A 27,896-nucleotide genomic window follows, 5' to 3' on the forward strand; every position below is an offset into this window, starting at 1 on the left:
AAACAGTATTCAATGGGGAGTCTTTCCGAGAGGAAGCAAAGGCTTGTAAAACGGACTGGAGGGGGAAAGAATTAGTGGTCAGTGGAGACTGGAGCATCAGGCTTGCTTGCTTTAGGATCCTTTTAAGCAATACTGATGTCTACCCCAGATTTTAGGGGCAATTTTGGGGCATAAATAAAGACCTCAGAGCTATTTTAAAGTAATGCTATATATACTACTTAAAATATTACAATTATTATTATTAACCTTTATTTATAAAGCACTGTCAATTTACACAGCGCTGTACATACAATCTTTTAATTAGGCGGTTCCCTGCCCTCAGGCTTACAATCTAAAAAGACACGACACAAAAGGAGAAGGGAGTGGTGGTGGGGAAGGGGATGAGGTCCAGCAGTTCTTCTCTACCTCCGAGGCCTGGACCAAGACAGATGGACTGGAGGGAGAGCTTGGCTTCTTAATGGATGGTTAAACTTCTTCCAGGGAGGCCTGTTGGAGTTAGCCTGCCTCTCTAGTAGGATAATACATATAAAATACAATTACCATCAAACAGTCAGAAAGCCTTGCTGGGAGTGGTATGCTTATATGATGTAAAGAATCCATACTGTGATATCATGTGTCTCACCATCAGTATAAGTAATTGGTACTATGTCAAGAACCAGTTGTGAAAATGAACTTATAGCATAATGTATGCATACGTGTGCACGTGTGCATGGTTTGTGTTGCTCTTGCCAAAGTCATAACTATAGAGTTACTTTGTGACACAGTCCTTAATGCATTGCTTGTCTCACCATCAGCATAGGTACCATATCAAGAACCAGTTGTGAAAATGAATTTCTAGCATCCTATAGCCATGCGTCTGTGTTTGTATGTGTATGTGTGTGTTGCATATAGCTCTTGCCAAACTCATACTTTGTGATGCAAAATGATGTAGACTGCATTGTTTTCCATATGTAATAATAATAATAATAATAATAATAATAAATCTTTATTTTTATACCGCTTTTCCTTGGAGATCAAAGTGGTTCACAGGCAAATACAGATGTAAACACATCATATTACAGCATAATAGACAATAAAAACATTCCACTAAAAACCTCGTATAAAAACATCCTATAAAAACATTAAAAACTCACAATCTTACATTTTACAATCTCATAATTACAAATTAACATCACAGATACTCATAACTTTGGAGGATGGTAGGGTAGGAGGATAATTATCTCTATGAAGGATCGGGGATATGCCAAGCGGAATAGGTGAGTCTTTAACGCTTTCTTAAAGGCTTCCAAGGAAGAACTGAGACGAATCTCCTCAGGGAGTCCATTCCAACATGCAGGAGCAGTAGATGTAAATGCTCGTTGGTGAGTTGCAGACAATCTCACCCTAGGATATTCCAACAGGTATTTGCCTGTTGTTCTGAATGTGCTAGGCGGATTATGTAGGGAGAGGTGGTCCCTCAAGTAACTCGGACCCAAGGCATGTAAGGCTTTATACACTTTGTATTGAGCCCGGAAGCTAATTGGCAGCCAGTGAAGGGCTTTTAATACTGGGGTTATATGATCTGCTCTTGGGGTCCCATTGACTAATCTGGCTGCAGCATTTTGAACTAATTGAAGCTTCCGAACCTGGTACAAAGGTAGCCCCATGTAGAGCGCATTACATAAATCCAAGCGAGAGGTTACCAGTGCATGTACTACTGTTTCAAGGTCCTTTCGGTCCAGACAGGGATGCAGCTGGCGTATCAGCCGAAGCGGGTACTAAGCACTCCTGGCCATCGCATCTACTTGAGATGATAACTGTAGGGATGAGTCCAGGAGTACTCCCAAACTGCGAACTTTGTCCTTTAGGGGAAGTGTGACCCCGTCCAGGACTGGGTGGCAAATTTCCCTTCCTGAACTTGGGGCACCTATCACGAGTACCTCTGTTTTCTCTGGATTCAACTTGAGTTTGTTTTCCCTCATCCAGCCCATTACTGACTCCAGACAGGCATCCAGAGGAGAGATGCCATCCTTAGTCACTGTGTCAGTCGGAGACATGGAGAGATAAATCTCGATGTCATCAGCCTACTGATAACACCGTGCTCCATGTCTTCGGATGATCTCTCCCAGCGGCTTCATGTAAATGTTAAACAGCATGGGGGACAGGATGGCGCCCTGAGGGACACCAGATGTTAGCTCTCTTTTACGAGAGCAACAGTCCTCCAGCCTCACCATTTGGAATCGTCCCGAGAGGTAGGACCGGAGCCACTGGAGCGCGGTGCCGCCGATGCCTAACTCTCTCAGGCGTTCCAGAAGGATAGCATGGTCGATGGTATCAAAGGCCGCTGAGATGTCCAAGAGCACCAACAGGGCCACACTTCCCCCGTCGATACTCAGATGGAGATCATCGACTAAGGCGACCATGGCAGTCTCAACTCCGAACCCCGCCCTAAAGCCAGTTTGAAATGGGTCCACATAATCAGTTTCATCCAAGACAGCTTGGAGTTGGAAGGCAACTGCCCTCTCAATCACCTTGCCCCAAAAAAGTAATAAAGAGACCGGTCTGTAGTTACTCATTTGTAGGGGGTCAAGAGAGGGTTTCTTCAAAATAGGTTTCACTATAGCCTGTTTTAAGGCTGATGGAAATGAACCCTCCTATAGGGATAAATTAATTATGCAAAGTAGTGAGATTGTTATTACATCCCCTCTGTTGCACTTTATTGTACTTACTTTCCCTACATCCCTTCAATGAAACTTTTTTGATTGACAGCAAAATTTAGCACTTATTTTATTGTATCATAATACTACCTACTGAACTTCACAGTTCTGCATTTCCAAAGATAAAATGCTGTAGACATTTTTCTGTAGACATAAAATGGATGTTTAGACATTAACATAGCATTAATAGCCATTGTATAGACACCAGAGTTGATGAGGTAGATACATAATTGTTAAGTTGCACAGAGTCTTCTTGGAATCTGAAAAGGAAGCATTTGTAGTTTTTCTGTTACCATTTGGCTTTTTCACTGAAAATAATTAGAAGAAATAGTATTACTAGATCATTGTGTGTGTGTGTGTGTGTGTGTGTGTTTTTATTGTTTTATCTTCTCCATGTTGATTGTGATGTACTGTATATATGGATTCAACATATGGGTGCATGTGTCCCCTTTTGGAAGACAGAGCTACTGTGATTTCATAACATAATTAAGTTTGAAGCAGACCAGCTCATGGCTTTTGAAGCTGATATTGTTCAGTGCAATGATATTGTTCAGTAGTTCAGTAAACACTGGAGAGGTCAGAATGGACAGCATACAAGAAAAGTAGGCACTGGGTCAGTTTTTAAGGTGATCTAGTTTCTTCCCTTTCCAAGTTGTCTATTCAGTTTAGTTCTCCTTCTAAGCAATTAGTGGTTTGAAAAGTGCATAACATTAAATGATTATATACATGCAAATAGGAAATAGCTACGCTTTTGTCTGTGACAAACAACAACTACATATATGGTGGACTATGATGAAAAAACATGTTTTAGTAAAATATTGATGTGTTTAGAACATTTATATGTCAGTTTCAATCCAGTAGATTTTAAGGTGATGACCAAAAAATCTATTATAATGGTTGGAAGAATTATATTCCATATTGCTAACTTCAAGATACGTAATTAAACTGATGTAAGGCTTCTGTAGTGTAAACTCAGCTAACGTAGTCCATACTTGTGCAATATCTGTCTCAACATAGAGCCTATACTATTTGTTGTTGTTATTTGCCATCAAGTCAGATTTATGATGACCCAAGCTCCCTGCTCAGGCCTTGCATACTCAAGGCTGTGGCTTTCTTTATTTTGATCAATCCATCCGTAATGTGATATGTCTCTTTTCCTATCACCTTCCACTTTTGCCAGCACTATCAGCTTTTCAAGTAAATCATATCATCTCATGATATGTCCAAAGTACAATAACCTCACTTTAATAATTTTAGCTTCTAATGAGAGTTGATTTGTTCTAGGACCTATTTATTTGTCTGTCCATGTGGTATCTTCTCCTGCAGCATGTTTCCAATTAGTTGATTTTCTTCCTGCCAGTTTTCTTCACTCTCCAGTTTTTACAACCATACATAGAAATGGAAATATTATGTCATGGATGATTCTTTTATATTTAATTCTATACATTTGTATTAGAAGAACTTATCTAATTCTTTCATAGCTGCTCTTCCGAATCATAGGCCCTGTACAAACAGGCAGGAAGGGGTGGCAAGATGTCGCCCCTTTCTGTTCCAGATTGGTGTCGCGATAAATGCACGCCATGGCATCGATCTGGCCTCTGCAAAGCACAAAAAGGAACTAGTTTTTCCGGCTCCTTTTTGTGCCTTGGAAGAGGTGCCATAGCCGCTGCTGGGCAATTTGATCACACCCCTTTGGCGTGGCACCGTTTGGGTGCTGCACCAAAGGAACATCATCATTACGTGCGCCATCTGAATGGCTGCGCGCCAAGATGGCACCTGGGCAGTACGGGGAGGTCTCTGAGTGTGGGGATGCTCAGTTCTCATCCCACCACAGGACAGCACTTTTTGTCCTACTGTACCAGGCCATAGTCTTCTTCTAATTTCTTGATTACAGTCTCCACTTTGATTTATGACAGAGTCAAGATATAAACTATTAAACCACTGACTGCTAGACAACTTAAAACATGCACAAAGAAAAAAATGCACAAACTTTCCATTACAGTGGGGCCTTTGTATCCTCCGGGGTTTAGTTCCAGGACCCGCCCCCCCCCCCCCGCCATGGATACGAAAATCCATGGAGGCTCATGTCCCATTAAACTCAATGGCATAGTAAAATGGTGTCCTTTATATAAACTGCAAAATCAAGATTTGCTTTTAGGAATTTATATATTTTTAGAATATTTTCAAGCCACAGAAGCCTGAATCGATGGATAAAGAATCTGTGGATATGGAGGGCCAACTGTATAAGGTTTTTCTGGTATTCAGGAAGCAGAAGAAAACAGAACATCTAACCAGAGTGAAGGGAGGGAGATGGCTACCCAGCTTGAATATAGTGTTTTGTGAGTTAATACATAAAGAACTTACTGTTTAACATCAGACTCTGTCTGAGATACCAACCCTTGATCTTGGAGGGTGAATGATGACATAACCACAAAGTAAACAAGCAAAAACAAAATGGAAATATTGACTGGCATCTAATCTGAACAGGTTTGCTTGGCAAATTCCATCAAGTTATTTAGGGAGTCTATTTGGCAATAAAGGACTGCAATACATATAAATCTAATGCTTTCTACCGCATAGTCCCAGACCCTCTACTTTTTGCACACTTGGGCATCACAGGAGTACTAGCTACAGACCATAGAGCAAGTCAGAGAAAGTGTACTAAGTTTGATTGCCTGTTCCTCTCTCTGAGAGGAAGATGCTATTTGATGTTTCTTTGTTGTCTGTTTTATTGAATCATTTTGTGTATTACTATATATTTTATATGTATTATCCTACTAGAAAGGCCCCTTCCCCTCCACCACTCCCTTCTCCTTTTGTGTCATGTCTTTTTAGATTGTAAGCCTGAGGGCAGGGAACCGTCCAATTAAAAAGATTGTATGTACAGCGCTGTGTAAATTTACAGCACTTTATAAATAAAGGTTAATAATAATAATAATAATAATAATAAGATTTTTTAAAAATCCTATTTCCCAGAGACATCCTGCCAGTAAACCATAGGACCAGGAGCCTAAACCACTACTTATAAAATCAAGAATTGATGCAGATTTCAAAATGAACAAAATTTGCCTTTATTTTAATATATAATATATATTACTATATTTCATAAATTACTGGAGTAATGGGGGCCAGCATGGTGTAATGTTTGAGTGTTGAACTAGGACACTGGGAGACCAAAGTTCAAAACCCTGAACAGCCATGAAAACCCTCTGGGTTTCTCTTTCAACCTCAGAGGATGGCAATGGCAAACCCTCTCTGAAGAAACTTGCCAATAAAAGCCTATCATAGGTTCGCCTTAGGGTTGCCATAAGCCAGGAATGACTTGAAGGCACACAACAACAACAACAACAACAACAACAATGGACTGCAAATGCTATGGCCTTTTACATTTCATTGTAATGTATTTGAATAGAAGTTTAAGATTTTTATACATGTTGAATCTTTCACACATTATATTGTAACTTTTTGATCAGTGACAATCATTTGGCATTATGGATCTTCAAAAGATACCTATGAAAAATAACTTGTGGAAAGTTACTTGTAAAAACATGTTGTACATTAATTTGTAGATCTTTGAAAGTTTCTTTTTAAAAGTGAGTACTTACATGTAAAGTTTCCAAGGTCCAGAAGACTAATTAGTTACTACTGCAGTTAGAATGTCTGAAAAGTAACACTTCTAGATTCTCAAAAACTGCTAACACAACTACTTCCAGTTACTTTAAAATTAAAACTGAATATTACAAGCTAGCCTGCAGTATAAAACACACTCTCCTTCAGTCTATCTCATGTTCACCTCACTACTACAGGCTAGCACTTGAACTATGTGATATTATTTCTCTGAGCCATAACTTTTACATTATAGTTATACAACAAAAGAAGGAATACAATGGCTTGGACAATTCTGACTTTAGTGTTCAGCTGTATATCTTTACACTTTAGGATTTTGTCTAGTTCCTTCATAGCTACCTTTCCCATTTCTAGTCTTCTTCTGATAGTGCAGTCTCTGTTCTGATCAATGTTTGATCTAAGGTATGAGGAAGCTTTAACTATTTCAATTTCCTCATTATCTAGGTTGAATTTATGTAAATCCTCCGTGGTCATTGTTTTGGGGGGGTTTATGTTTAGGAGTAGGCCTGCCTTTGCATTTTCTTTTTTGACTTTCTTTACTAATTTACTAAATAAATATATTAATTATTTATAATTAGCCGTATCAAAGCTCTGGTTAAGGATTATGCATAATATAATATTTATAAAATAGTTTCAGTATTGCTGTGTAAATTGATTAACGAAAATTACAGCTGATAATTTTTTTTGTCATGATCTTTTGGGAATGTTTTTTCTACAAGAATTTAAACCTTCTTGTCCCCATTCTCTCTCTCTCTCTATATATATATATAGATAGATAGATAGAGAGAGAGAGAGAGAGAGAGAGTGAGTAATGGGACATCCAACAGGGCCTCTGCTGAGGATCTCAATAACAGATAATGGCAGCTTGCTGGGACCAAAAGCTATGGCTTGCAGCCAAAAGGGAATATTCAAAGGGATCTTGTAGCACCTTTGAGATTAAGAGAAAGAAGATGGTAGCATAAGCTTTCATAGGAGTTTATCACACGGGAGACTATGGTCCGAAACATACTGCAGAAATAATCCAGTTTGAGACCTCTTTAACTGCCCTGACTCAGTGCTAGGGAATTCTGGGAATTGTACTTTTGTGAGGCATTCAGCCTTCTCTATCAGAGGGCTCTGGTGCCATAATAAACTACAGTTCCCAGGGTTCCCTAGCACTGAGCCAGGGCAGTTAAAGTTATCTCAAACTGGATTATTTCTGCAGTGTGTTTTGGACCTAAGTGCCCAAATCCTATGCAGAAATGGGATTTAAATCCTGGGAAAATCCTGCAAGAGCGGGATCACTTTCAGACACATCGGGGGCATTGAGCATTAATGCGACATTACCCCACACAGAAAGTAGGCAAAATTGCACTGCTTTTTACTTTTGAGATTTTCCTGAAAGTAAAAAAGCGGTATGATTTTGTGACTTTCTGTGCTGGTTAATGTCACATTAATGCTCAATGCTCCTGACGTTGTCTGAACATGATCCCACTTTTGTGGGATTTTCCCGGATTTAAATCCCATTTCTACACAAGATTTGGCTGATTCCCTCCAGTGTGATAAACTCCATAGACTTATCTACTTCATCAAATGCATGGAGTGAATTGTCTAGGAATACACCTTTATAGCTAGGAATGACCAGGTTGGATATGTGAATGGCAATAGAACTGCAAACTTAATGGGTGTGATGATGAGGCAACAAATTCAGTTTTAACTACAAAGGCAAGTTTTTGCCTAAGCCAAGTTGAGTAGATAAATGGGTGAAAGGTGGTGGGTATTGTTGGAATATAGTATGATGTTGGCTGGGAACCAGAAACGAGATGTGATAAACTGACCAAGAGAGCCCTCATGAGGAAAAGGGAGGCACATATCTTAGCTGATCTTTGGGAGATTTATATCTCAGGATGGTCACGACAATAATTGTGATAAAGATGAAACAGTGATTTTTCTGTGCGTGTTTGTGTTTTGTTTTAATTTTTTTAAATGATTTATTTTCGAAAGAGACCTCAGTTTCCTACAATACAATATGCCTATGGTACCCATTTGGTTCCAGAACCCTCTGTGGATACCAAAATCCATGGATGCTCAAGTCCCATTATATAGAAAGGGGTAGTAAAAATCGTGTCCCTCATATAAAATGGCAATATCAAGGTTTGCTTTTGAGTTTTTTGTTTTGTTTTGTTTTGTTTTGTTTTTAATTTCAAGCCGTGAAATCTGTGGATGCAAAATCTATGGATACAAAGACCAACTGTAATGTTCCAATATAACAAAAGGAGGAAAATAAAAATGTGAAAGGAGGAAAAATAACCACATTTGTCATATGTTTCTATAAAAGTTGACCAAATGTCCAAATATAAGTCCATTTGCACATTTTATCTCTAAATCGTTTTTTCAAATGTTGCAAGTGTTGTTAGATCTTTATCTATAAATCATTTTTTCAAATGGTGCAACACAGTGGAGAAAAATTATATTTCCAATAATGAAGTATTCATCGTTCAACAGTCAAACAGGCATGAAAAATCCAACTCAACCAATATACCCCAGAGACCAATTTCTGTTCAATAAGGCATAGTTGGAGATCTGTTGGAGTTGGAGATTATAGTTGGAGATCTATAGCCATGCTAGTTAAAGATGTTAAAACCAATGATAATTGATTATGGTAGTCAGAATTGGATATTCCAACTCTTTATTCCGTTCTTGCTGTAAACCTCACGTGTTATACTTATAGATAACAGAAATAGAGAGAGAGAGAGAGAGAGTTGTTTTGGATACTTGTTTAGCCTCAGTTAATATCTCTAATTGTGTATTCCTGCATGTTAGAGGGTTGGATTGGATGGACCTTATGGTCTCTTCCAACTCTATAATTCCATAATTCTTCTATGCATTTAATATTAAGGGAATCTTGGATGAACTTTAAGATGGAAGGCCACATCTGGATTGTAACAAATATTTCAGTCATAAATATTGCCATTTAGCTGACAGCAGCAAATTAAACTGCTCCTGTGAAATTGAAAAAGGCAAAATTCATCCTTAACATCAAGAATCTGATTTGAAATAACAATCTCATTATTGCACCACACGTTCCATAAAAACGGTTCATTTCCAGTTTTCAGATCTGGATTCCCCCATAAAGTCAACTTTGCATGAATGTATGAATCAAATTGCAAATGACAGGACAATATTTGCCCAACAGTTGGCAAAATACTGCCAATAATATATATAAATGAGAACCAGGCATAGTACTACAGCTCTGGAGACCAGAATTCAATTCCTAGCTCAACCATGAAACCCACTAGATGACTTTGGGCAACTCACATACTCTCAGCCTCAGGGGAAGGCAATGGCAAACCTTCTCTGAACAAATCTTACCAAGAAAACCCTATGATAGGTTCACCTTAGTGTCACCATAAGCTGGAAATGATTAAAGGCACACTACAACAATAAAGCACTGTCCCCTTGCATAGAGGTGCCAGAAATAAAAACTCAAGGCTATCCATGGTGGATAACTTCAAGTGGATATATCCAAAAATTAATACAAGATGACAGATATGCCCAATGCTATGTAAGAAGTTGAAAGGATGAACCAACCGCCTCCCCCATTGGAATTTGCATCCTTTACATTGAAATTCTAGAAGATAAGCTCCCCCATCTCCTGAACAATTTGTTTAGTTTTTGAAAATACAAAGTATAAGTAGACGAATTCCACAGATAACATAAACAATTCTAGATATAACATTTTAAATCATGTTTACTTTAACTCACAAACTCATCTTACTTATATTAAGATTAATCATCTGAGGTAGGTCCCTAGGTCTAATTATAAGTAATAGAATGTGGGCAAAATCAAAACTGCCATCCTTTAAATATGCTAGAGTCCATATTGTAACCCACAGGAAGTATCTCTGACTTGGACCAATAATTGAATACCCAGATATTTTACCAAAATTATAGTTGGTTCTTTTATTGGGGTCCCATTCCAGACCGCCACCACCATCCCCAAGGATATAAAAAACTATGGGTCCACAAGTTACATTGTTATCAGTTGTGGTGTACTGCACATTGGCACAGTTGTGTGCACGTGCCACTATTGGGAAGAATGGTGCAGAGCCATCCGTGGATGTTCCAGGCCATGGATGGCAAGCCCACAGATAGAAAAGGCTGACTATAATCAACTGCATCAGAACAGGGATCAACTGCTGGAGGTTTGAAATGAACAAGAAAAGGTCATCTGAGAAAAGAAAATTTTAAAATTCTAAACTATCATGCATAAATCCAATGATCCTGGAATTTTGTCTAGTAACACTAAGGGTTCAAAGCACAAAATGAATATTAAAGGAGACATTGGGCATCCTTGCCTTGTACCCCACTTCAACGTTTAAAAAGTATGTGAGAAAAACATTGGTCATAGTTTGTGCTCTTGGTACTGAAGATACAAATTTTATCCAATTCAAAAATATTTTGTTGTTGTTGTTAGCTGCCCTTGAGTCATTCCTGACTCATGGCAACCTTAAACCCAAAATTAGCCAATACTGTGAAAATAAATGACCAGTACATTTTTATCAAAATCCTTCTGAGCATTTAAAATAATATTGTATATACTCATCTATAAGTCTAAACATTTATGCCCAAAAATTGACCCTAAAATCCCAGGTCGACTTATTTACGGGTCAGTATGATAATGTAATGTAAGCAGCTGTTTCAGATTTCCCTATAGAGAGGGTTTCTTTTTCTCTTGAGCCAAGCAGACAGAGTCCTGGGTGATTAATTGCTGTTAAACGAACAGAGCCCCTCTCCCACCTGTGCTGGCCGCTGCTGTCTGGAAGTGAAGGGTGAAAGCAAAGTTGAAACGATGAAGCAAAAAGCCTTAATTAATTCGAGTCTCTCTTGCTCTGAGTACACACACACACACACACTGAAGGAGCCTCCAAATTTTACCCTTGACTTATCCACAGGTCAAGGCAAAATCCATAATTTTGACCCCAAAACCTGCCCTCAACTTATACATGGGGTCAGGGATATACAGTAATGGCTCACTGACCTGTTCTATCCGAATTTAAAATAATCAAGTCCCCAACCAATGAAATATTATCACCTCTCTGCCTGTTTTTATAAATTCTGCTTGATTAGGACTTACCAAAGATGAAATGACTTTTTGTAATTTATTAGTTAAAACAGCTGTCAGTATTTTCATATCAACATTAAGTAAGGATACATATTTACTTTTTTCCTCCTCTTTGCACAAATTAGTTACAAAATTAATTTAAATTAGCCTGGACTTCCATTTGGGAAGTGTAGGTTCAAGCCCACCATCTTTTAGGGGTTCATTCTGTGACATGTAAGCAGACAGGGAGGATAGCACTGGCAAAGCCTGAGCTATCTTGCCTCAGGTTCTGATCCGGGTCAGTTCCCAAGCTGGCACAGCGATGGGCAGGTACGTACATTTACATGGCTACCCACAGCAGCACCATTGATCTACTACCTCCACAACCGCATACCTGCCATTATGGCTGCTCAGAAGATCCCTGTCATGGTCCTTAAGTGGCTAGGTACTCTCATCACATCACAGGCCTTGATAGGGGTCTTCTGAGCAGATGCAATGCCAGAAGCAGGTACAGGGCCTAGAGTAGTGTGCCAACTGTCACCACAGAATTTAAAGGAAACTCCGTGGCAAACAATGGGTCCATGTGCCCTAGGTTAATGCCTTGGGCCAGGATTGGGCCAGAACTACCTGATCAGCATCTGGACAGGCTGATCCCAGCTGGGGGCTAATGGCCTGCATTGTCAATACTGTATGACGCCTTTTGACCCATGAGTACAGGCCCTGAGTGATATTTTCTCCCACTTTAAATTGCTCAAATTCAGTGTATCTTTGTCTATCAATATATAACAGCCTTATTATATAGGAAAGATTCTAGTCCCTGTTTGAATGCTAACAAGCAAACTAAAATCTAGTAAAACCAGATGTGCTTTGTTAGTTTTGGTAACAGTTTGAAGATGTACAGAAAGGTGTCTTCCTGTGTACATTTTAGAGATGATGTAACATGCACTTTTAGTTAAAGTTATTTTCAAGCATTCTTATAGGAGGAATGGTTCAATAAAACATATGATACAGTTTTGGATAAGTGGCATAGAAAACCAGATGACAGACTTGGGTGATGGGCAGAATTTCATGGAGCACACATCACTGCTTTTGGGATGTGCCAACTGCCACGGTACTTCGGGGATTGTTTCATCTGTATTCCTTGATAGCTACTCTGTAAGATGACCTACTTGGGTACTGCTCACTGATGTGACTCCTTCCATAGGCACAATCAGAAGTAGTTCATAGCTCTAACCAGGATAACTGGCCATATCTTCCAAGGTAGGTTTGACATTGATCAAGTGATGCTAGAAAATGTAGTACTTCAGGAAAAACATACACAAAGCCACAGCTGAGACCAGGAACAAGAGTGATCAAGCTTCTTTGTTCACAAAGCAGCTCTTCACAATCCTAGGGGATTATCACACGGAGACTTACCGTCTCTGACACATCGCTAAATCATCCGTTAAGCGCAAGGGGGTGATTGCTAGTTGCGCTTGTCCCCCGTGATTAAATCATCATGGAGGTGTCCCGTCATTAAAGTGTTCATGGATCAGCTATTTCTCTGCATAAAGGAAGTTACCATTATGCAGAGAAATGGTTGTTCTGTGAATGCTTTAATGACAGAATGCCTCCATGACAATTTAATCACAGGGGACAAACATGACCAGCTATTACACCATCATGCTTTACGAATGATTTAGTGATGTTTCAAGGACAGTAAGCTTTCATGTGATAATCCCCATAGTTCCATTCTGGGCATCCCCATCAGGCCTTGTCTAAGGCGCAAACTACACTTACACTCAAATACATAAAATGATGTAAGCAATTGCATTTTTCTTTACTGAAAAGCAATCTTTGGAGCCTACAAATTGTATAGGAGGAGTAGAAAGATTCTAATCTAAACCTTTCCCCACACCAATTCATTAAAAAAAATGCATTAAGCATCACCTTCTCACCGTTGCCTTCTCACCACAAGAATCTTCAGTCAAATTGCAGCCTCCTGAGGCTGTTCTTCATTAATAACAAACTCACCATGACTTTGTTATATGCACGTGTGTCTAATGTGCCATTTGCTGCTTAAGAATTGTAGAAAAGTAAACAAATTATTATGTACATCTATTTCCTGTTCTAAATTATGGATGTTTTTCAAAATTTTGTGTCAGCCATGCTTCATACATTTTTCCGGATTATGTCATATCTGTGAGCCCCCCGCACATATACTAGCTGGAATCCCTGCCCTTTTTCTTCATCAAGAAGTTGTAGTCTCTTGGTTCCAGCAGGAAGCGGCTGCTGCTGTTACTGCTAACTCACTATAGTATCACAACTAAACAGTCCCTGAACTATTTCCTCTTGCCTTGTTTATTTGTCTTGTTTGTTTGTTCTTTCCTATTACATAGAATCATAGAGTTGGAAGAGACCACAAGGTCCATCCAGTCCAACCCCATTCTGCCATGCAGAAACACACAATCAAAGCACTTCTGACAGATGGCCATCCAGCCGCTGTTTAAAAACCTCCAAAGAAGGAGACTCCACAACACTCTGAGGCAGCATATTCCACTGTTGAACAGCTTTTATCATCAGGAAATTCTTCCTAATGTTTAGGTGGAATCTCTTTTCCTGTAGTTTGAATCCATTGCCCCACGTCTTCAAATAGTATTCATTTGTTGCTTTAGCAAAAGCAGAGGCTGACACCTACAGTCATATGATGGTAAGGCTGCCTGATTCTCAAGTATTGTGTTGTACAGTACATTGTTTTCATGATTCTCATCCCAGAACTCTGCAAGGCATGCAAAGCAGGGAAATGATTAAAAGGTCTGAGGCACGCTTAATGGCTGGTAAAGAGTTTAGCTTTCAGGAAAAATACTGATACAAATAGAATGGAAGTTTCCTGTTTAGTTTGTTGTTGTGGTGGTGGTGGTGGTTGTGTGCCTTCAAGTATTTTACGAATTATGGCAACCCTAAGGTGACCCTATCATAGGGTGGTGTTTTTTTTTTGTTTTGTTTTTTGACACATTTCTTCAGAGGGGGTTTACCATTGCTTCCCTCAAAGGCTCAGAGAGAGTGACTTGCCCATAGGTTTACATGGCTGACCTGGGATTTACATGGCTGAGCTTCATAATCCAATGTTCAAACCAATACACCATGCCTCTTTAGCATCCCACACTAAAGACCGAGAATAACTGATCTCTCTGTGCACTCCACTGTTTAGCACAAATAGACAATCCATTTGTAAGATCCCTTCTACCAACTTTTTACTAAGAAAAAAAATGAAAACACTATTTTGGCGGTAGTGAGAACAGAAAACTAAATTCAAGATTAATATCCTATGAAGTGTACAGATTTGAATTAGGGGGCACGGACTCACTTTAAATCCAGATGGTACTGATGGTGGGATTTCTTCCATGCTTTAATTTAGGGGATATCTGTTGTTGGGGTGCGGTGGGGGCAGGGTTGTTCTGGTGCACTGGAATGGGAGTCATACTAGGAACCAGGAAAGCTTCCTTTTCTTTCTAAAATAGACTGTAGGTATTTCCTGACCTTTTCTTCTTCCCCCTACCTGTTTGCCATGTCCTGCAGGATGCCTTTCTGCCTTTTCTCCATGATACAATCAATCCCTTTCCTTGTTTCTTTTCCACAGTCCATCGCCAGACATCCCACCACATCCATCACCCCCTCTCCACTCACCTGCCTCCACCCCACAAGTTTCAGAAGAGGCTTCCTCGCTCTGAAAGGAAGAAAAAGAGAAAGAAAAAGCCAAGGAAGACCTCTGTACCTCCCTCCAATGTCACACCAACCATCCAGGAGGAAGAGGAAGAAGAAGAGGAAGAAGCAGAATCTGAAGGGGAGGAGGTTCTAGAGAAAGAGAGCTCTGCAGAGTCTGACCTTGACGCCTCTCCCAAGAGGGAGTTGCATCATGGAAAACCAAAAGCAGGGCTGACAGAAGGAAGCGTAGAGGTGAGAGACCTCTTGCTCATACTGCAAGTGAGAGGCCATGAGCTTGGTGATACACAAACAAGTATTAGATGTAGTGGAAGGAAGATTGCATGATTTCCAACATCTCTGGGGTCAGGAGGCAGTGCTGGTTCTGTGTATGTGTGTGAGAGAGAAAAAAAAGGGGGGGATAATGAGCAGAGAGAGCAGGGTTCTATAGATTCACATAAGTATGGAACAATTAGGTCATATGAAGCAGGCAGAAAAATCTAAATGGGTGCTTTTCAGATAGCAAAGATTTTGTTGTTCCTTATTTTTGTCAGTCTTTACCAACGCAACAGCAGTAGCATTAGACTTCTGCATATTGTACCTGTTTGAGTTTCATTGCTTCTTTACAGTTCACCATTGGGAGTGAGGAGGAAGCAGAAGAGGAAGAAGAGGAGGAGGAGGAGGCCCATGGCAGCCCATGCACTTTGTCATTTCATGTTGGAGAAGAATGCAGTCACCTCTCTCCACTCCCATGTCTCTCCCATCTGCTACCAGAGAAGGGACCTCCCATTCCCATGAGGTAGTTGTCTTCAAATAAAATTTTCTTCAAATGAGATTCCTTATGTAATCTGTTCAAGCAAAAGAAATCCTATAGGCCAGCAGTTTTCAACTTGTAGGTCGCGACCCCTTTGGGAGTCGAACGATCTTTTCACAAGGGTAGCGTAAGACCATCGGAAAACACACAGTTCTGAAGTAGCAGCGAAAATCATTTAATGGTTGGGGGTCACCACAACATGAGGAACTGTATTAAAGGGTCACGGCATTAGGAAGGTTGAGAACCACTGCTTTAGTTGGAATAAACATGCATGAGAATAGGATTAATTTGATTTACAGCTGATAAAGGCTTAATTCTAGCACCTATTTACAGTACCTAAATTCAGTCCTGGAATATGTATGTAATTAAAAAGAAAATGCATTTTTTTCATCTCTTAGTAATTTATGCAATGTAGCCATTATATTATATTGCACACAGTGATAGAATTTTACTCAAGAGACATGAATTGAAATCACTTTGCTGTGGGCCTGACCAGTTACTATCTCTGCTCAGTCTATTTGACAGGCTTGTTGTAGGGATAAAAAATAATCATTTGTAGTTAATATATTCCAAACTCTATGAAAAATAGAATACAAATATGATTAATATCAAACACAACAGCCCAAGTACATCTAGGTTTATAGATCAGGTTTCCAGAACAGAATACTTGCTAGCCAAGCAACTTTAAGCAACAAGAATCTATGATTCTTTAAAAAATAAATAACATATACTGTATACTCGTGTACAAGTTGACCTCATTTATAAGTGAAGGAAAGGTTACAGGAACAAATTCATGGATTTTGATATGACCCATGGATAAGTCGAGGGTAAATTTAGGGGGCTATAATGAAGGATGGAAACGAGAAAATACCACTTCCATCCCTCCTTCTCCTTCTCTGGACCTCTCCCAACCACCTAACATCAATTCCCAGGTGCTGGAGGAGAGGTTTTAACATCAGATTGAGAAGGGAGGCAAATGGTGTTTCTTCCATGGGAAGAGGAGGCATGCAAATCAAACTGGAGAGGGAAGCAAGTGGTGTTAAATGGGTTTTTTTCCCATGGGAAGAGGAGGCTTGCAAATCAGACTGGCAACATCTTTCACAGAGAGAGAGAGAGAGAAGCATATGCCTCGAGGCACCAAGAATGGAGCATCAGGCTTGCTTGTTTTAGGACCTTTCTAAGCAGTACTAGTTATTGACCCATATATAAGTCGACCCAGGATTTTAGGGTCAATTTTGAGGCATATATTTCTTGACTTATAGTCAAGTACTGTATATACTCGACTATAAGTCAACCTCATGTATAAGTCGAGGGCAAGATTTAGGGCCAAAATTATGAATTTTGCTATGACCTGTGGATATGTTGAGGGTTAAACTTAGGGGCATATAGCAAAGGATCTAAAGGATCAAGCAAAGCAAGCAAACAATGTCAAAAACTTACAAAATTCCAGCAGACTTTGTGGTTAGTATTAAGAATGAATGGATGGATGAGAGAGTAGAGGTGGTCAGTGCTTCCAGGACAGATTATACTCTTGCTTTTCACTTTTTATTCTTTTAAATAAGAGTTAAGATACCGTACTTACGTTGACCCATGGAAAAGCCGACTCAGGTTTTTTGGGTCAATTTTTTGACCAAAATTTCTAGACTTATACATGAGTATATGCAGTATAAAGGTAGTGAAAGAGACTTCACAGCTAACAGCTTCCAACTAATAACATTCCAACTAATGACAATGCTTGTTCTTTCCTTCCCTGATACCTAGAATCATAGCATCATAGTGTTGGAAGAGACCACAAGGACCATCCTGTCCAATCCCTGCTATTCAGGAATACACAATCAAAGCACTCCTAACAGATGGCTCCATTAATGGGAAGGCTAGTTTACAGGATTCATCCTTTCATCTTGCTTCTCCTGTTTGTAAACATTCAATTTTTCTGTTGCTTTCAGGAAGGTTTTAATAGGATTAGGCCTGGTTAGTACTATGAAGAGACACTTCCAGGGAATACAGAGGGCTGGAGTCTATGTTTAAGAATGAAGCAGTACCAAACCACCTCTGAATATCCCTTGCCTGAGTAAATGCTATTGTCAGCAACTCATCTGAGCGCTGTAGCCAATGTTGGCATACGGCAGAGTAAACTGGCAAATTCAGAAACGTGGTTCTCAGTATGCCAACATTGGCTACAGGGCTCAGATGAGTTGCTGACAGCTATGAATTCTGTGGGGGTCACCATAAGATAACAAGCAACCTGAAGGCACATAGACATGTATACAGGATAGAAGTTGAAGTTGCCAGTCTTATTTTCCTCCCCTAAACATGAAATTGCAAGTTGCCCCTGACAAGAATAAAATATCTTTCTGTCTCTACTTTTATAGCATCACATTCTCTACTTGTCTCCACAGCTTTTCTGGGAATAGAGATAATATATCTCGAGGATGGGACAAGCGCAAACCTTGGAGTCAGGTGCCAAGTGGACAGCGGTCAAACTATGACTTGAAGGAGAGGGTGTGTATCGGCAGCATGACCACTGTGGAGAGTGCCACATACCAACGAATCCCCACAGATGAGGCTGAGGCTCAGATGCTGGCTTCTGCTGACCTTGATGATATGAAAAGTAAGATTGACTCTCAAGGTGGTGGTGGTATGGCAATGGCAACATCTGTTTGCCAAAAGCCACTTTCAATTCATTGCTGACTGAATACAAGAGATCTATTAAGCAGTGGTTCTTATATTTTCTTTACCAGGAACCCTCATTAAGTATCTTTTCTTGCCACAGCCCCAAGACTTAACAAGATATAATAATAATAATAATAATAATAATAATAATAATAATAATAATAATGCCTGAACACTAAACCATTGATAATTACACCATCCTTTAAACTTTCCCACAGAGGCCCCAGAGGGGGAGGGAAGACTTTTCTCCTGCTTCTTCCAGCCAGTTTGCAGCTGGAGCAGACTGAATGGCAATGTACAGGACCAGCCAGTCAGCCACCCAGCCTTTGCTTTGGCTCCTGCCACATGGCCTCTCCACTATAGGGAAGGAGGTGGGCTGACCAGCCTTCAAACCTTTGAGACTTGGGGACCTTCTGTGAGGACTTCGCAGCCCTCTAGGGATCTGCAGACCACAGGTTAAGAGCCACTGCATTAACACATAAATATTTCTATTCTTGATCAGAACAATGGTCCTGTGTATTAAAAATGGCAACCAGATACTTTAGTAATTTTTGTGAGGAAGATACAAGGAAAATTTCTACACCTGTTTATTATTCACCAGTACACTTGGTAACTAGGAGACACCATATCTAAAAGACATTGAGGGTTTGGTTATCCAGTACAGAGATTTATATTAATAATCATTATACTATCGTATGAAAGCAGCTTCCATAGGTTAATAACTCACACTGTTCGAAGAACTGGTTCTTTTCAGTTGTCTTAAATCCAATGCTTATTGGTATTAACCAGTAATTATGATTTTCTGTATCTACCTAGAAAGCTTTATAGCCCACTCCTGCACATAAATATTCAGAAATAAGTGTCTCAGAGTTCAGTGGGCCTTGATTTCTAAGTCAATCTGCGCAGAACTATAGACAGTGTATAATTGCACCTTGTTTTCTCTGTCCATATGAGTTGTGATTCTCTCTAATAATAATAATAATAATTATTATTATTATTATTATTATTATTATTATTATTATTATTATTATTTATTTATATTCCGCCTCTCTACAAAAAGCAATCAGGGCAGCTTACAAGGTTAAAATATACAATCTGAACCTTCAACCCACCCACCCACCCTTAAAATACTATTAAACAGTGTGGAATTAAAAACATAAAACATACTTTAAAAAAACAATACAATAACTGTGGTGAATTATCTCTCCTCTGATAATTCTTTTGGTACAATGCAAACAAAAATGAATTAGTTCCCTTGATTCCAATTGGTCCCTTTGCTCTCAGAAATGAAATCAAACAAGCCCTACTTCTTCTATCCCAATTTTCCTTGTTGCCATAGTAAGCAATTCCTCTTGGGCCACCATCAGTCCTACTGTCAGTTCCCAGATAGAAACAAGAACATGCTAAGCCCAAGGCACTCAGTTCTACACCTCTCAAATGCAGTCTTTAAGCTTAATTTCTAACAAAACAAGCAATTAATTTACTGAGATAATTAGTGTGACAGGTCTGAAATAGGACAGAGTTATGAGAAAAGGACTGTGTAGAAATAAAAATCACATATTTCTAGCTTGCATTTAGATAACAATTCATATTGTGCTCTTACCTGTGAGACCTGAATCAGCCTGTGTTATATATATCATATGCATGTAAAAATTGCCTTGTTTGGGGTTCATATTCAGTTTTTCTTCTTATGTTAAATACATTCATGAGTAGCATACATACCACAAGAAAGGAGTACAAGGTAGGAAAACTGAAAATCAAGATCCAGTGAAATCTCTTGACAGATTTCTCAGACATCAAGAGCCAAATTAGATGTCACAAGAAACCCCAAAATTACATTAACATAAGAAGGATAGGGAAATTTGCAAGGGACAAGTCACAGGTAGGATAGAGTAAATAATCACAGTGGGGCCTCATTATGCGTAGGCTTGCCATCCGCGGATTTAAGCATCCATGAATGGCAAGCCCCATCGCTCCCAATGGTGATGTGTGCATGCAGCCATGCTAGTGGGCGCATGCATGTCGCATTGCTATTAGGCACAATGGGACTTGAGGACTTTTTTTTTTGTTGTTGTTGTTTTTTTTTTGTTTTTTTTTTTTTGTATTTATGGGGAGAGGGTCCAGAACAGATCCCCCATAGATACCAAGGTCCAACTGTATTTATCTGCCGATTTTCTCATCTAACTATGCATCCTCTGCACTGTTTTTTAAAAAGGCTTCTCCTGCAACTGGGCTCCAAATCTGGAAATAAGCCTGGCTTGTGGTAGGCAGCTGGAGGTGGGACATTTTCAGGTAAAAATCAATAGCTATGGGATGGGCTAGACACCTTTCTTTACCCCAGGTGATTATTTTTGTAAGCTACTCCCCTCCCCCACATTTCCAGTACCTTTCCAAATGTGGAATTGGGAGCTCACATTTGCTAAAATAACCCCAAATGGAGCTCTCAACCAGAAATGAAGCTGACTGAAAAAATTAGTGTGTGAGATAACTGGTAGGTGTCAGTCATCTGACAAAGCTGCTAGATCCCAATCTGTGGTGGTCTACAAGTGAACATTTCTTATGGGAAATGACAAATCATCTAAATGTGTCTTTGTATTTAATGTGCAGCTTTTAATGCAGATAGCATCAGTTGTGTGGGGGAACTGATAACTCTTGAAATCTGAGCATTTGGGTGGGTATGTGGAATTTGGCCCTTTGATCCAGTGCTGTGACTCAAGAAAATCCCTTCTCTGAAGCTGATACCTGAGACTAGTGCCAGTGCAAATTTTCCTTTGCCACCCATGTCAAATAGCAGTTTCCTCCGGGCCAAACCAAAGGAGAAAAGTATTACTTTCTGCCTCCAACCATGTTTAAATTATAATTATTATACAATGCACATGTATGAACACACACACAAATGATGCAGTTTACATTTTTTTCAATTATGGATTGAGTCTCCCTTATCAGAAATGCTTGAGACCAGAAGTATTTGATATTGGGTGGGGGGTGTTGGATTTTGGAATACCTATATTTGCATATGCATACATTATGAGAAATCTTAGAGATGGGACCTAAGTCTAATCACATACTTTATTTATGTTTCATGTACACCTTATACACATAGCCTCAAAGTAATTTTATACAATGTTTTTAATAATTTTGCTCATGAATCAAAGATTGTATACATTGAACCATCAGAAAGCAGAAGAGTCTCTATCTCAGCCACCCAAACCAAAAGTTTTCATTTTGGAATATTCTGGGTTTTGTAATTCAAGATAAGGGAGACTTAATTTGTATTGCCATTCAGCAGATGGTACATTGTTAGGCTCCTAACTTTCCCAAGAGTCATGTGTGTTGGAACCTCTCCCTTTTTTTCTACTCTCTTTGGGCTGTTTTCCTTTTTTCTTCATTTTCTAGTACTAGGTGAGGTCTTCCATGACAACACAGGTAATGTCTAAGGCAAATAAGTTTTCCAGTCTAGGTCCTTTTTGTGCTTTGATGCCTGTTGAATATATTATCAATACTAGCAGGAAGGATAAAGTGAATCAATGGCAATAAATAATTCTATAATGTCTGCTGTGTCCTTTTTCTAAAACATGGCACATAGGTCTTGAGTGATATCTTTTAATAATGCCTTGAAGAAGTACTGACTGTTCACTAATGACCCAGGTAATGTACAAGGTGTCCAAAAGTTATCTTTAAGTTTTCAATTGATTATAGAGTGGATTTTTCAGACATCATGTATGTTTAGTGACTACAAGGGATATTAACATATGATCTTAATTTCAGCTCATACATATCATCTGTCCCAACTCTGATAACCAATGAAAACTGAGAATAAAGAATCTATTACTGTGAGGATTCTCCAGGCCAGCCTCATTTTACTGGAAATAAAATCCTTAAATACTTACCTTGCTTTCCAGCTGTGGCTAGTTACTCTTAGTCCAGGTATGAATTTCAGATACCCAAGTGATCAGTTTTATTTTGTTCCATGCGTATCTTGTCCCATTATTTTTCCACTAGGTAGAATTCAGTTGTAGCATATTTGGGCAGGCCCTGTATTTTCTTTGAGCCTATGACTCAAAGATTTTTCTTTGTCCTACTGACCCTCTTGGCCCCAGTTTATTATCATCATCCCTTATGCTCTGAGCAAACTGTGCATGAGAGAGCAGGGATAGTAGATACAGATTCCTACTCAGAAGGCACATTGTAATCACAGTGACTAAAAAGTTTCAAGGTATCTGGTTTTAAGTTTATGTATATGTATGTGTAAGTATACATGTACAGGCTATGTTCTCCTCCCGCCCAGCATGCTAGCTTTCTCTACGTCATGGAAATGCCAGCTCTGAGCCCGAGGATATGGAGAAGTCAATAGGCTGCTTTCCAGGCTTCAGTAGGTGGAGACACTAAAGTCGTGTGAAAGGGCACAGCAAGCTATGTCACAAGCCAAAGCAGATTTAGCATCAGGACAGGTAGTGGACCTCCTACAGAAAAATGCCCTGCTGAACAGTGGAAGTGTACAAAGAAATGGATACAGTCCCGTGCACTAAAAGCAAGCAGGCTCAATCTTTGTACTAGTTTCATCCCTGGATGACACATGCTGGTATTTTCTTTCAAATATATCAAACGAATCCCTGGATGCTGGATGTAGAGGTTTCTTGCTACCTGAAGAGTGTCAAACAGAAGAAAGTCTTTTCCTAAATCCTGCTACTTATCAATGTTGTGATTGTCGCCCGCCCCTTGACCTCCCCATCCACATGGACATAGCAATGGCTGATCCAGACAGAGATGAAGCAGTGAAGGAAATGGGAATAGGAGACAGCTCGGATGTAGGGATAGCTATCTGTGTCCACAGTTCGTTTGGCTATGATGACTTTGAGGAGTTTGCTCTCAATTTTGAGGACTATGATCTATGGGAGGCTATCCAGAACCACTTGGGTTATTCCACTTTGGACCCAATCTGTAAGTACTTACTGGTGTGCTGGGGATGTGCACATTCTCTCACACATCTTATTCTCAGTTTTGTTTAGACTGAAATTCTTCCATTGTGTGACCAGATTTACATGAGGACAAAACTTGTTTACCTTCAGTAATTCTACACAAGGTCCTATCATTGTGTTGGAACAACTCGCATCTCTCAAAATCATTATTTTTACCAATCTATTAAAGGTACAGGAGTTTTATCCTTCTTTATATCTGGTCATCTTATTTGCACAAGGATGCATGCAGGCTATCTTTTATTTGCTTAAACTCTTATCTTGACCTATCCATAAGCATTTCTGTTGTTCTAGTGTGAAACCTTTCTGTGAAAATCTGCCAAGGATTTTAGGCAGTATTTTAGAGTGTAGTATGTATGCACTTGCATCATACACGTGCATGCATATGTACATATAAATCCTTCTTCATAACTTGAGAAAGTGGCCATAGTGGCTGAAGGATTTGGGGACTTGTAGTCACAAAAAATTATTTTACCATTGTCTGCATATCATGATCATAAAATATGATATCTCTTTATTCTGCTGAAGAAACGTTCATGGAGAAACATGAACTGTGCACTAAAAACGTATACTGTGGACAGTACTAAAACCAGAGCTTGGAAAAGTTAATGCTGAGCTATACTGGGAGTTGTAGTCCAAAAAAGTAACTTTTCCAAGTTCATCCAAAAGTCTAATGTGGCACTGGACAATTATGCACCATGCAGAAGTTTCTGTTTTACAATGTTGGGCAAGGCCACTTGAAATACTTAAGATTTGAATGTGCTGAGTCAAGACAGCCTAAAATTGTAGTGCTTATTTGTCCAAAGACTTTCTCCTTTGGGACCCACAGTTTCTCATTTTGACCTCCATAATGAACACATGGTAACATAAATTATATAATCTATCCTGCCCACTAGAATCCCAGCTGATTTTGATATTTAAACCATAATCCCTAAAGCTGCTATTGGTTCTATTGTGGGAAAATGTTGGTATCATGTAGGTAATGAAGGAAGAGAGTTAGACCCTGTTCATATATCACAGGTGCCAGTGTAAAAATTGGAGTCTCAGTAGATTTAATGTTAAAAGGAAAAACTGGGAGATTTAATTATGGATCTCCCACCTCACACTGGCTTTGAATTTTGGATACCAAAATCTTTCTGGAGAATGGAGATCAGCTCCTTTAAGAAGATGTCAGGCAGGTGAATGGGCCACAGAAATATGCAGATAATATTTATTTATTGAGTACAGCTACTATTACTTGGCATTAATGCACAACCTAACACTTAACAGACAGTACAGATTACAAGTCTGTAAACTGTGTGTGCTCATCACAGACAGATTCTTCTACTATTATCATTCCTGTCTAAATAAGTCAACTGTACAGCTTGCCTGCAGAAATGATGGGCATAACATACAAACATACAGATAGCACCCAATAATAGCAACTCTAAATGGCTTGAGTGCCTAAATATTGATGAACAGTTATTGGTTTTTGTCACTCATGTACAGCTGAAAATGGAGGGGAGGGGATTCATCTGTCAGCAGACCTCAAATCAGGGACACAGCCAGTGGGGGGAAAAAACCCTTTGGCACAGTATAGATTTAATTTATATTTAATTTAGTGACCCAATTTTCTAAGGAGTAAAGCTCTAATACAGCAGCACAGGATCTGAAGCATTGCTTCTGCAAGATGAGTTCATGGAATAGGGGAGAGATTCCAAATTTGCTATCTAAGAATTTATTGTTCTATTTTCCATATCCCCAGAGTATATTAAAGGTAGGTGAAAGACAGATGGAAGGCATGTCATAGTAATCACCATCCTGATTACATCTAGACACAATTCATTCCAGAGCTTCTCTCTTTCTTAAATTTTCTATTACTCTCCAATAATTCTACTAATGCCTGGAAAAATAAAATAAAATTTTCTAAGTAGTAGACTTTGGTTTTAATATACAGTAGCTGACTCCTCTCAACTGTTCCCTGAAGAGAATTCTTGGCTTCCATTTCAGATTATTGAAAGCCACATGTTCGCTCTGGCATTTGCAGCTACTGTATAGGTATTTTTGTCCTTCAGCATTAAAGGCCCTTTCTTCAGGAATTGTAGAATATGCTCTATGCATTATCTGCCTTGGTGTGGAGAAACAGAAGATTAATCCATACTGCATTATGGCATTGATTATTTATTTCTTCATGAAGGTACAACAAAGAAAAAAAAAAGTTTACCCAGTAAGTTTTCTATTTGGTTCAGCATTGATCAAAGAAATTTAGTGATAGGAATTACCTTGTCAGCATTGGGAATGTATCTGAGTGGCAAAATGCAAGTGGCAAAATGCAGGCAGCCTATTCTTTTTTGGAATATTTGGCACTAGAAAGTTGAAATATTTTCCTCATCACCCTCTAAGCCAAGCTGATCAGAGGGGCTACATTATGATATAGAAGGGCATGACATTCAGAGGTGAAACTGTTAACTGGGCTGAGAGCCACTATGGTGGCAGCTGATGACTTTGATGTCTGTGGGGTTGGTGTATCTGCTCCAGGTTTCAGTCTGAACTCTAAATTGTGCTATTGAAAGTACTAAACTCTATCCCCAGGATAGATTCAGCACTTTAAACACCTTCCAAGTTTGGACTACAGCTTGGCCTAAAAATGGGATAGATTCACCATCCCACTAGGTAACCTTTGCTCTGTCTCTCCCTTTTGGACCTTGCAGGGTACTATGAAGATGATACAAAGGGGTGAGACTTGTATATTCTATCTGAGCTCCTTGAAGGAAGGGCAAGATAAAAATGAGGTCAATAAAACAAGACAGAGTATGTATACAATACAGTGAGCTCCCTTTCATGTACTCATGCTATGGATATAGTGTATCTTGATTTCAGTAAGGCCTTTGACAATGTCCCCATAATATTCTTTAAAAAAAAAAGCTAGTAAAATGTGGACTAGACAATGCTGTTAGCTGGATTTGTAATTAGTTGACCAACCAAACCCAAAAAATGTTCACCAATGGCTTCTTTTTTCCTGGAGAGAAGGGTTCTGTCCTGGGCTCAGTGCTGTTCAATATCTTTATCTTTTTTTAAAAAAAATTTGTTACACAATACATAATACAAATTGTACAATCCATATTTCATTATATACTTTTGTCCCCTCAACTCCCTCCCCAAAAACAGCATTGAGGGAAATACATTCTAATCAAGTTAACAATCATTTTCAGAGTTGTGGAAAATATCATTAGTTATATTTTTTACTTCTTCATACCCCATTTACCTTCCACGGTCTTAATCACAATTTTCCATTATCTTTCCATGATTCTTTATTGCTTTCCCCAATATATTTAATTTATATATTAAATTTGCAGATGACACTGAAATAGGAGGGGCAGCTAATTAGGACAGGACCAGAATTTAAAATGATATTAACAGATTAGAAAGCTGGGCCAAAACAGTGGAAAAAAAGGTACTGCATTAGGCAGAAAAAATGAAATGCAAAGATATAGGATGGGTGCCACCTGGCTTGACAACAGTACACATAAAAGGGATCTAGAAATCTTAGTAGACCACTAACTGAACATGAGCAAATAGTGTGATGTGGCAGCTTAAATGCTAATGTGATTCTAGGATGCATCAATTGGAGTATAGTGTATAAACTGAAGAAAGTAACAGTACTACTATTCGGCTTTGGTCAGACCTCACCTGGATTACTCTGTCTAGTTCTGGGCAATACAGTTCAAGAAGGTTGTGAATAAGCAAGTCTAGAGCCCTGGTGGCACAGTGGTTAAATGCCTGTACTGCAGCCACTCACTCAAAACCACAAGTTTGTGAGTTCAAGACCAGCAAAAGGGCTCAAGCTTGACTCAGGTTTGCATCCTTCCGAGGAGGGAGCTAAAATGAGTACACAGATTGTTGAGGGCAAATTAGTTGTAAATTAGTTGTAAACCACTTAGACACTGCTTAGGTGGTATGAAGTAATATATAAATGAAGCTTGTTTGTTTGTTTGTTTTAGAGGAGGTGACCAAAATGGTAAAAGGTCTGGAAATCAGGCCCTATGTTGAGCAGCTTAGGCAGCTGGGTATGTTAAGTCTGGAGAAGAGAAATTTAAGAGGTGAAATGATGATCATATTTAAATATCTGAAGGGATGTCATTTTGAGGATGGGGCAAGCTTGTTTTCTGCTGCTCTAGAGAGATTCCACCTAAACACTGGGAATAACTTTTTGACAGTAAGAGATGTTCGACAGTGGATTAGACTCCCTTGGAGAGTGGTGGAGTCTCCTTCTTTGAGGTTTTTAAACAGAGACTAGATGGCTATCTGTTAGGAGTGCTTTGATTGTGTATTCCCGCATGGCAGGGGGTTGGTTTGGATATCCCTTG

The 27,896-nt window shown here is 39.2% G+C and overlaps 1 protein-coding gene across 1 annotated transcript in view; it reads left to right on the forward strand.

The window, feature by feature from the left end:
• The window catches only part of SLC4A3 (solute carrier family 4 member 3), a 69,673-nt gene that overhangs the window by 12,075 nt on the left and 29,702 nt on the right, over positions 1-27,896 (forward strand). The window contains exons 4-6 of the mRNA XM_042443881.1: positions 15,026-15,342; positions 15,717-15,886; positions 18,301-18,512. Of these exons, the coding sequence (XP_042299815.1) occupies positions 15,026-15,342; positions 15,717-15,886; positions 18,301-18,512 (699 nt within the window). The remainder of the gene's footprint in view (positions 1-15,025; positions 15,343-15,716; positions 15,887-18,300; positions 18,513-27,896) is intronic.

Source organism: Sceloporus undulatus, chromosome 1 (genome assembly GCF_019175285.1).
Source record: "Sceloporus undulatus isolate JIND9_A2432 ecotype Alabama chromosome 1, SceUnd_v1.1, whole genome shotgun sequence".
Taxonomy (NCBI): domain Eukaryota; kingdom Metazoa; phylum Chordata; class Lepidosauria; order Squamata; family Phrynosomatidae; genus Sceloporus; species Sceloporus undulatus.